Here is a 10,681-nt window from a genome sequence, read left to right on the forward strand (position 1 = left end):
CTCCAGGCGCTGGCCCACGGCCGCCGCCCCGACGCCCACGCCCATGGCCACGGCCGCGCCGCCGCCGCCCGCGCCGGCCGCCAGCAGCCCGCCGGCCAGCGAGTACTTGTCCTTCTTGAGCAGCGTCTTGGTCTTGCGGCGCGGCCGGTACTTGTAATCCGGGTGCTCCTTCATGTGCAGCGCGCGCAGGCGCTTGGCCTCGTCGATGAACGGCCGCTTCTCCGCCTCCGACATGACCTTCCACTCGGCGCCCAGGCGCTTGCTGATCTCCGAGTTGTGCATCTTGGGGTTCTCCTGGGCCATCTTGCGCCGCTGCCCGCGGGACCACACCATGAAGGCGTTCATGGGCCGCTTGACCCGATCCTGGTTGGCCTTGGCGCCCCCGCCGCCCCCGCCGCCGCCCCCGCCCGCCCCGGCCGGGCCCGAGAGGTTCGTGGGCGCCTGGGCGCCGCCGGGCGAATGCAGGTCGGTCTCCATCATCATGCTGTACATCTGGGCGGCTCGCGGCTTCACCGGGACCGCGGAGAGAGGGCCTGGAGCATAGACGGCCGGGTGGGGGTGGGGGTGGAGAGAGGCTCGGCCCAGAGAGACCGGGGGGGGGGGGGGGGGCGCCTAGCGGAGAGAGGGAGGTTGGGTGGAGGCGACAACAAAAAAGAGGCGAAAGCACACGCACTTGGCGCGGGTCCGACTCGCGGTGCAAAGTTTCTCCGGGTGCACGAACCGCTCGCCCGGCAGGTCGATGGCCGCCGCTGCCGCCGCCGTCCGCGCTCTCTAGGCTGAGCTGTGCAAACAGGTGCAGTCGTGGCCAAGTTGAGGCTCCACTTTCGGGGTCCGAAGCGGCGCCGCTGGGCCCCGAGCGGGGCTCGCTGCCTCCTCCGGGCGCCTCGGCGTCTCTCTCCTGCGCCGGCTTCCAACTCCGCGGCCGCAACTTCTAGCAGGGCGGCGCGCCGCGTGCGCCGGGCATGTGCCGGTCCCCGGGGCCTCGGGGGGGAGCCGGGCGCCGAGGGGGGCTCGGAGGGGGCTTCGGAGGGGGCGGGCGCGGGGCCGCCGGGAGGGGGCTAGGGACCGCGGGGCAGGTGCCCGCGCGCGCGCAGGGTCGGGGAGCCGGGCCGCGGTGCCCGGGCCGCGCTGGCCGCTGGCCGCCCGAGGCCGAGCGCTCGGAGCGGAGGCGCACGCGGGGCCGGTGGCGCGGGGGGCCCAGCAGCCATACGCCGGGCCCGGGCTGCCATTAAATGAGCGCGCCGCGGCCAATGGGAGCCGGCGGCGGCGGTGATTTGCATGGCGCGCTGGCGAGTGACGTGGGGAGGGAGTAGAGACACTGGGCGCGGGCGGCGGAGCCGGGAGGCGGAGGGGGAGGGCGGAGGGGGGGCCGGGGCAGGAAGGAGGGGGGAGAGGGGGCGCGGGGGGCGGGGTCACAGCCGCGCCGCTTCCTGAGCGCGCGCGCCGCGGCGGCGAACCCGGAGCTCGTCCCCCCGCGCCTCTCCCCGCCCGCGCGCTCCGAGTGATTAACGATGGGGTGGAAAACCAAGCGAAGGGAGGCTCGCTGGCGGGGGAGGCGGGGGGGGGGGGGGGGAAAACCCCGGGGGGGGGGGGGCGGGGGGGGGGGGGGGGGGGGGGGGGGGGCGCAGTACAGCCCCGGGTCGGGTTTAAAGGCGCTCGTTGGAGAGCCGGCTCCTCCCCAGTCCCCAGCCAGCCAACTCTGGGTCCGCGGGGCCGGGGAAAGTTGGAGCCGAGGCCTCACTTTGCCCTGGGCTCAGCCGGAGTGCAGGGTAGCAGCGGGGCGGGGGAGAGCTTCCCCGGGGCAGCCTAAGCCGAAAGCAGCGCCGCAGGTCTCCCCGCTCGGCGCTTGGCGCCTTCCCCAGAGCCTGCTCTAAAGGCCTTTACAGATTCGGGCTCCATAACCCGGGTCCCCGTGGATGGAGGTGCGGCCGCTTTTGTGTGGTGCAGGGCTCTAGCTCCCTTCGCTACCCTGAACTTTCTTTGACGGGGTGGGGTGGGGTGGGGTGTCTCTTAATGGATTGGGATGCTACAGTCAGATACCCTTCCCAGTTTACGCTTTCTTCTCTTGAATTTCTGCAGAGGTCAAAAAGATCTATATGGAGTCTAGTTACTCCAAGAGAAAAAAAAAAAAAAAAAAAAAAAAAAAGTTTGTTGAAACAGCAAACGAAAACCTCCCTACCCCCGAGTTTTTCTGGAGCGATTGTCCCAGAAGCTGTTTGTCAAAGGATTAGGAAAGCCGTGTGAACTCGGGGTTGGGGCGGGGGTGGGGGGGTTGCGGGTGCTGAAACTGAGTTGGAAAGGTAGCGCCTCCTCACCGGGGTGCAGTGCACTGGTTTGGTTTGGTTTTTGTGAAAAAGAAAAGGCCAGTTCTGGGGATGACCAAGGCACGCAGAAACGGCCGTAATTCTTGAGTCTCAGAACTAGGATGCTTCCGGGGTGTACGAGAGATTTCCAACCCAACCCCAGACTACCCGGGTTCACACTGCCGGTTCCGAGAGAGAGCCGGAGGCTAGATCTTCCAGAAAGACCCTCAGAGCTCACAAGTTCTTCCGACGCCCTGGGGCGGCTGGGGAGGGGATAGGGGCGGGTTTCTGCCTCGAAGATGAAGGTGCCCCAGGAGGCTGCTGGTGGCTAAAGCAGGCCGAGCCGGATGCCTGCAGATCCGTCCCGCGTAATCAGAGGCTCTTCTGATGACGGAGATAACTGGGATAATGGCGAGAATAAGGGTGTTCCAGCATGTCGGACGCTGGACATGTGACAGTTCTTTTTTTCTGTTAACAAAAATATCTGAGGCTGTGAAATTCCTGACCCCGTTGCTCCATTGCTATGATTATCTCATAGGTTTATTTTATTTTTATCCCAGGTCGCTACAGCACAGAGGCAAAGCCATGCTTCTGCCACTGAGCTTTCATTTCAGGCCATTCAGTACTCGCTAGTAAACTCATCAAATAATATGGAATTATGCTAGAAAGGAAACGTCGTCATATATTTTTGATAAACATCTAGGTTATGAACTTAGTTTTCAGCTACCTTCTTATTTCAGCAATCAAGTTTATTAAATCTTTTGATTTGTTTCAGGAACTACCTACAAATATCAGTTACATTGTAAATGAACAAAACGAACAGGAATATTGTTTAAGAATGCTGTAGAACCATTTTCCTTTGAAATTTAGGAAGCAATGGGTATGCAGAGAGATCCACTGTGACGGGGAAGTCAGCAAGACTGAAATAAAGGAAACGGTTTACAAATTATAAACTATATTATCCACTTAGCAATTGAAAGATTTCTTTCCTGTGCTTTTCAATTTAGATTTTAAACTAAATAGCCAAAGACCCCCTGAAAATGCTTTGTATGAATCAAGCTTGGCATATTATTTTCCATATCAATGGGGCAATTTATTTTATAAACACGGTGCACTCCAGTGAGCTTTGCAGGAATGCTTCATGCTTTGGGGAACTTGGCTAGATGACTTTGAAACGGCCTCATTTCTCCCCGCCACAGCCCTGAGCATTGTTCTCAAATAGGATGTTGCCCACACTGGGCACAGCTCTGCAGAAGCTCCTGTTGGGGTGAGGGTGTGTCCACAGGCCCCAGCAGGGCAGCCGAGGGGGGTGTCCACCTGCCCAAGTGCGGAGGCCGAGGTTCAGGTGTAACTGTGGCCAAGTGGCGGAAGATGGGCTGCGGCAGCCTGTGCCAGCTGAGCGGTGGCGGCCGGTGTGCCAGACCTCCTCGTGCCTTCCACCCTGGCATGAGCAGTGAGGGGCATTACAACTCCTGCCAGTGGCAACTTCCACAGTCCTGTTTCTCCATCCTCCTATTCTCACCCCCCCTCCCATGGCTGTCCACACACAAGAAGGACAATCTCAGACCAGTTTGGTAAATACTTCCATCCTCTCTCCACAGCTTGCTGGGGCTGCCTTCCAGCCTGATGCCTTCTTAAAAAACCATATTCTTGAGGATTTGGAAACTGGCTTACTTACTAAAACTAGGAGAAGCTCAGAACCCAAGGCCAGTAATTGGTTTCACCGTTGACTGACCAATTTTGTTCTTTCAGTAATGCAGAAACTTCAGAGTGCCCTTGCTCAAAATGCCGAAGACTGACTCTTAAAAGTGGCTAAGTATTTTATCCAACCTGTGGTTACAATCCTCTGAAAATTCAGGTCGACCATTGCTAGAGGAAAGTGTGTGTGTGATATGTGCTTGTATATGCAAGTGCTCATAGGTGCATTATGAAGGAGTGTGTATGTATGGAAATGATGTGTTTAAACTCTTGCACAAAAGCCTTGACTTTCAAATAAACCGAGTTCCGGATCTTAAACACCCGAAACTCAAACCCTTGACAGAGAGTAATCAGTTCACTTCCTTACACAGCCCTTTGTGCTCATGAGAGATCTTGGAGGCAGAGAGGGCCGCTGTGGGCTGACTCCCTTGTCCTCCCTCTTCCTTTTTTTTTTTTTTTTTTTTTTTTTTTTTTTTTTTTGTTGTTGTTGTTGTTGTTTCTGTTTTTTTAAGGCTGGCTCTGAGACATCCATATGTGGCTTTCTAAGCTCAGCACTAGTCTCAAGCCCCGAATAAGTTGTGTACGTTGAGGTTCTTGGGGACCGTGCAAGACTCGAAATTATTCCACATGGGGTTCAGACTATCTGCCCTGGTGACAATCTCCTGGCCATGGTGAGAACAAGACCCTTGGAGGACAGAGGTGGAGGTCCAGGGAGCCCCCCCCGAGGCAGAGGCTTCCAGGCTCTGAGGCTCGCTCCAAGGGCTCAGAGAATAGTTGAAGAGAGAACTCTAGCGAAGCGGCAGCTTCCAGGCGGGACGGTGGAGGGAGAAAGGTCTGTTGAGCTGGAGGAGGCGGCGGCAGAGAAAACTCCGGGAGAGGGATTCGGAAGAGGTCTCTGAGGTCACCTCGGCCAACCGGAGGGGCAGGTTCTGGGCGAAGTGGGAGGAGGGGCGCACCCGAGAGGGGCGGGCCTGGAGGCTGCGAGTCCGGGTCCGGGGACCGCTGCGGGAGGTGGGGGGCAGCCAGCCCGGCCCGAAGCTCCTCGGCGCGTCAGCGCGGACCCTGCCGCGGCGCGGGCCGCGATCGCCGTCTGCTGGCCGCCGCCACCCTCTGTGTCCTCGCGGAGCCCCCTCTGGCTGTGTCACCTGGGTGGCGGAGGCGCCCCTCGCCCAGCTCTAGCTAACGCGGCGCCTCTGAAGGCTTGGCCGGCGCTACGGTCCGGGGCTGGCCTGGCGTTCCGCGCGCGCCTCTGACCCGGGGCTTTGAAGGGACATCTCTTCTGGGTCGTTCTAGGATTCGCTCAGCCGATCTCCTGGGGTCCAGCCCTGGCTAACTTGGGGGTTCTTTCCAAAGAGCCAAAGAAGGCAAATCACAACGCTGTGTGTTTTGTTTGCTGTTGCTGGTTTGTTTAAAAGGGGGAAAGAAACAGAATCAGCTGCGGGACTGAGGGTCAGGGGTGGGGACGGACGAAGAGAATCCCTCTTCCTCAGGAACCATCTCCTCCGAGCCGCTCTCGGCCCAGAAGCGGAGGCTCCTCTTCTTCGACCGGAACCGCGTCTGAGTTTAGAGAGCCGCTGCCACGGCGCCCGTGGGAAAGGTGTAAACAGTCCCCTGGTCCAGGCTGCCAGACTCGGGCGTCCTCCTGGCGCCGGGCGCACGCGGCCCGGGGCTGTGTGTGCCTGCGTGCCTCCTGGCTCTCCGGGGGAAGCATTCCGAGAATCTCTGGGAGCTTTGAGTAGGGGCTCACCCTGTGAGCAGTACTCACACATATAATTCAAATTTCACAGCTGACCTGCTCTGAAAACCTCAATCAGCTTCTAATTGAAGGGAAAACAAAATATTGCTTCCCTACAGCAGAGCTAACGATTTAATCATTATATCAGACATTATAGCTTTTAATTAGGCTAATGCTGATACTGTATGGAAAGAGATAATTCAACACAGTTCTTGATGAATTCTGTAATTGGGTTAACGGCGGAGCAGTCGGGGAGAGACGTCAATATTCAAGCTGCGTTTGTAGCCACCAGGTTTATGAATGAGAGAGAGGAGGAGAGCCTGGAACCCGAGGGGCACTGAGCCCTCTCTCCCCGGAGCTGCGGGTACTGGAGAGGAGGCAACGGAGATGCCGGAGGGGCTGGGCCGCCGCCCGGTGCCAGGCCTCGCGGCGTTGGGACCGAGCGCCCACCTCTGCGGCCGTGAAATTTGCTGCCCAGAATTTCAGCAGTCCCACCTTGGGGCTACACCTGGGCACCAGATGTCCGAATCTATCCACTGAGCCCAAACCCATCCATCCCCGCAGGAGGGCCGAGCCTCCGCAGCTGTGGAGCTGTGGCCACTGGAAAGGCTAGCGCTGCCTGGGCGTCCACCCGCCGCGAGTCGGCAGAAAGCAGCTCTACCCATGCGGTTCTGTGCGGGTAGCCTGGGTGCGCCAGGCGCCCGTGGCACCGCAGGCTGTCTGCACCCCCGTGGCCACGCCGATGGAGAAAGGGGGGCTCTAATGGGTGCCCAGGCTTGCGCCCGGTGCCTTGCCCCCCTTGCCCTCGGCTGAGCTGTCACTTGGCCTGGGGGTGAAGGAGAAGGTGAGCAATTAGAGGGTGTGGGCTCGCTTCCCTTCCTGCAAAAGAAAGCAAAAATCCGTTTGGACTTGCCTGAGGGAAGCAAATTGTGCCAGGGGCGTGAGTGACCCCTCCTCTCGCTTCCCATTCTCTCTGCCAAGCAGGGCCTGGGCTAACGACTCTGTCTCAGGGTCAGCCTGCCACCAGGCGCCCGCGTTCTGCTTGGGCTGGGAGTTTCTTCCCCACCCTCGTTTGCCTCTAGATCTCTAGTACACTCCAAATCTGTGCTCCAGCCTGGGAGTCGGAATCTGACCCCGATTCTCTCCCAGAGGAGAAGGCTCACCGGGAGCGCTGGGTTCTGAGGAGGGACACAGTCGCCTCTGTAATTTGGTTGCGCTTTTCAGAAACACCACGGGAGCTGCGCTTTCTGCGTTTTTAACCCAGATGTTTTCAGGGTGAGATTTTTATGTACGTTAAAATTTTCTGCCGCCGTTCTTAAATTTTTCTCTTAGTCTTTGGTGTAACTACATCAGCACAATATTCTCCTTCAAGATAAATATACTGTATTGTGATTCATCCGTGTCTTATTTTGTCAGCAATTACTGCAAAATTAAATGGGTCACTGTGAAAGTTTCATTTACTCAAGCCCCCATAATTAACAGTTTGAATACACCTTTTTTTTACATTGTGCAAAAGTTGTAATTTTCCAATGCATGTTGTGTCTTCCTGATAAAGAATGCTGGTTAAGTTAGATGTGCTCATAAAGACTCCTCCCAGCAGAGGGGTGCTGGGCTTTTCCCAGAGACCACGGGAAGCTCGTGCACAAGGTCAAACTCTTCTGAACAGTGGAGCTTCACAGCTGCTCAAATCAAAATTCGAAGAGGGTGAACCTGAGAAATGGGAGGTGTCTGATTAAGGACATTCCCGAAGCAACCCTTAACACCAAAATTCTTGGGCTGAGCAGACAAGCCTGCCCGGCCCTTGCTGCCGGGAGAGTGGAGAGCAACGTGCCGGGGGTGGCGGTGGCACGCTTTCCGTGCCACCTGAAACAATGGCCCGTCAAGCCCAAGGGTGGCCCTGCCCAGGGCTGTGGCAAGAAGTGAGTGTGCACAGCCCTCGCTCACATTCTCCTTCATTAGCCCCCAAGGAGAAGAGGCATCGCTCACGAGAGGAGACAAGTCAGAGGAATTTCTATATGAAGAGGAACAACGTGAAACCAGAGATGTTTCTCTTTTTCCTTACAGGCCATCCCAGTTATTGCAAATTAGATTAGCTACACAGGCTGCAATATAAACGCGGCACGGGTTCACGCCAGTGAAAACCCATCCACTCCAATCTTGCCTTTCATCGGAGCAGCTCGCACAAATCACATCTTGTCCTTTAATACACTTTTCAATGAGATTAAAACATCACTCTGACACAATTTCAAGCCCTTTCAGTCATGTGCCTCACTTTACTTCAGAAAGTAGCTAACGGGAAAAGTAGATCCGAGAATATCTCCAGGCTGTGGGGAGGGCTTTACTGCCCTGTGAGGGGTTAATGGAGGACCCCTTGGCCCCATCTGAAACGCCATTCATCTTCCCTTGCAAAGATACAAAGCAGCTGGTCCACGAGCAGAAATCAGATTTCCCTGGGGTTGGAGGGAGAGGCCTGTTGACTACTGCTTATTCGCAGGGGCCTCTGGGAGCATCACACTCCAGACAGGAGGGCTGGAGAAAGATCACAGGCCACCTCTGAGGGCTCAGGTGCCCTTCAGGACTTTTGGAGAAGGTGGTCCAGGGGGAGGGGAGGAGAGGACACACACACACACACACACACACACACACACACACACACGCAGATACAGAATGAGCAAGTGAGTGTGAGAGAGACAAACAGAGATGTAGGGTTTCAGATGGCTTTTGAGTCCTAAATCTCAGGAGTGAAGGGAAAAAGGTATATTTGGCTAAGGGCTGGGATCAGCAGCACCCATCACTGTCCCCAGAGACAGAAACACAGAGAGATAGGGTTTCAGATGGCCTTTGAGTCCTAGATCTTAACTTAGGAGCGAAGGGAAAAGAGGAAATTTAAAAAATAAAATTGGCCAAGGGCTGAGATGAGCACCTCTTACTGTCCCCAGAAATGATTGGTCTCTTCCTCGGGGACAGGCTACTCCCGGGTGGGGTACTGACTCTGGATTTCAGAAGGACAAAGAATCCTAGCGGGCGCCAGCAGAGGGATGTTTGAACCCCAGGTGTTTTTAGCCTTCCAGCTATCTAAAACTCAGAACGCCCAGGCGAATCTTCCTCTGGAAGGCAGCTTCGGGACAGCATCTCACCTCCCCTGGGGATGGGTTGGGGTGGTTGATTCTCTTCTCTCATTCAGGTCAGCCACACGGAGTATTCTGTCTCTAGACCCACGGCAGGGTTGGGCTCATTGTTGAGCAGGTGAGACTGGCAACCCAGCAGGCCACCTGCGGGAGTGACCACTTTTCGGCGCCCCGGCCCCACTGTCCAGCCCTTCCTCAGTCTCTGTCACCCCGGCAGCGGGCTCAGCTTCTTCAGTAGGGCTCAGAAGGAAGCCACCTGGTGGTTCAACTTCACTGGGCACCCACACAGCGCAGCGGGAGTCCTTGGTCAAATAGTACCCTGCTCCACCCAAAGACTCCTTAGGCAAGGAGACCTGGCAGAGTCCAGGGGAGGATAGTTCTCCTGCCTCTTTCCCGAGGATTCTGAACTCGGCCCCGTTCTGTATCCACATCCCACTTCTCCTGGGCCTGTGGCCAGTGCCTGTGTACCCTACTCTGCTACCAGCGTCATGCACCCGTCAGGCGGCCCGGACAAGACTACTGAGAACCAAGCAGGACTCTTCTCCAGCTCCCGCAGTCCAAGCCACAGAGGAGGCGAGTGTCCCCGGGGTTCCTCTGAACCTCCTAGGGTGCCATGAAGGCAGCTCCCTTCCAACCCCAGCTTTTCACAAAGACACAACTAGGAAGCCGGGCCTCTCCGCGCTGCGGGAAATCAATGGCACAAAGCGGCCTTTTAATGGGTTAATTGACTGGAGGCCTCTATCGCGTCCAAACACCTGTTTCCTGCCGGTGGAGGCGGCCTGTCGGGTCCCTGCCTAGGTCGATGCTGTCGGCTCTGCCCCCAGCTCCAGGCCACGCCGAAAATCCAATTCACCTCTGCACGCCACGGACTCCCTTCCGTCCGGGTTAAAGAAGTAGCCGAAGAGGGTGGCCAGCTGCGGCCTGGAGCCTCCTGAGTGCACAAGTCTAACCAAAAGACGGTGGGGCGCTTGACCGCGGAGGACGCCACTACCCCGGCCGGGCCTCTGTCCGGGGTCGCCCCTGCCCAGGGCGGCCCCTGGGACGCGTGGTACTCAGGCTCGGACCCGGGGAGCCGCCCTCTCGCCGGCCGCCGGGCAGGCCCTGCGTTCTGTGTGCCCAGGTCTCCCGGCTGATTGATTTTCCTTTCTTTTTTTAATTGACTGCATTAATACAGTCAAGTCTGTCGGTCAGTCAAAGTTAAATTGATTCTTTGCCCCAAACGCCTCTCACCGAGTGGCACCCGCTTCGACATGTTAATTTTTAGAAGGTAGTTTCAGCCTGAGGCTGAGTTCCTGACGGCCCCGGCGCGGCGGGGAGAGCCGAGGCCGGGCCGGGCCGGGTCGGGCCGGGAACCGCCACCCGCCGCCCCTCGCCCCGCGGCCGCCGCCTCGCCCTCCCTCCACCCCGCGGCCCCCCGGGGCGACCCACCTAGACCTGGCGTTGGGCCGCTGGGCGGTGGCCAGTCCGAAGGGCTGTGTGTGTGTGGGGGGGAGGGGGGTGAACACACGAGAAAATGACCGACGGAGCCGCGAGCCCGGAGGTCACCGTCTCGCCGGGCCCCTCTCCCCCGAGGCCAGACGACCTGCGCGCCCAGCACATCCTCGCGGGAAGGCGCCGACCCGGACCCGCACCCCTCCTCGCGCCCCGCGCGCCCCCGGCCCCCGGCCAGCCCGCGAGGCCCCCGCGCGAGTTCGAGACACACTTACGGTCAGTTCGTCGTGCAGCCCGCCGGCTCCGCCGCGCCCGGCCGGCCCCTCCGCAGCCCCGGCCTGCTCGCGGGCCGCGCGGGCCCCGGGCGCCCTGCGGGCCGAGCACCC

At 58.5% G+C, this 10,681-nt stretch overlaps 2 protein-coding genes across 6 annotated transcripts in view; both read right to left on the minus strand.

Annotated features, from left to right (window-relative positions):
• Nucleotides 1-588, minus strand: part of Sox1 (SRY-box transcription factor 1) — a 5,061-nt gene extending 4,473 nt beyond the window's left edge. Inside the window, exon 1 of the mRNA XM_055608441.1 lies at nt 9-588. Within this exon, the coding sequence (XP_055464416.1) occupies nt 9-492 (484 nt within the window). The 5' untranslated portion in view covers nt 493-588. The remainder of the gene's footprint in view (nt 1-8) is intronic.
• Nucleotides 1-10,681, minus strand: part of LOC129677845 (uncharacterized) — a 48,528-nt gene that overhangs the window by 36,813 nt on the left and 1,034 nt on the right. The window lies entirely within an intron of this gene.

Source organism: Psammomys obesus, unplaced genomic scaffold, assembly GCF_907164565.1.
Source record: "Psammomys obesus unplaced genomic scaffold, mPsaObe1.curated_primary_1811, whole genome shotgun sequence".
Classification (NCBI taxonomy): Eukaryota; Metazoa; Chordata; class Mammalia; order Rodentia; family Muridae; genus Psammomys; species Psammomys obesus.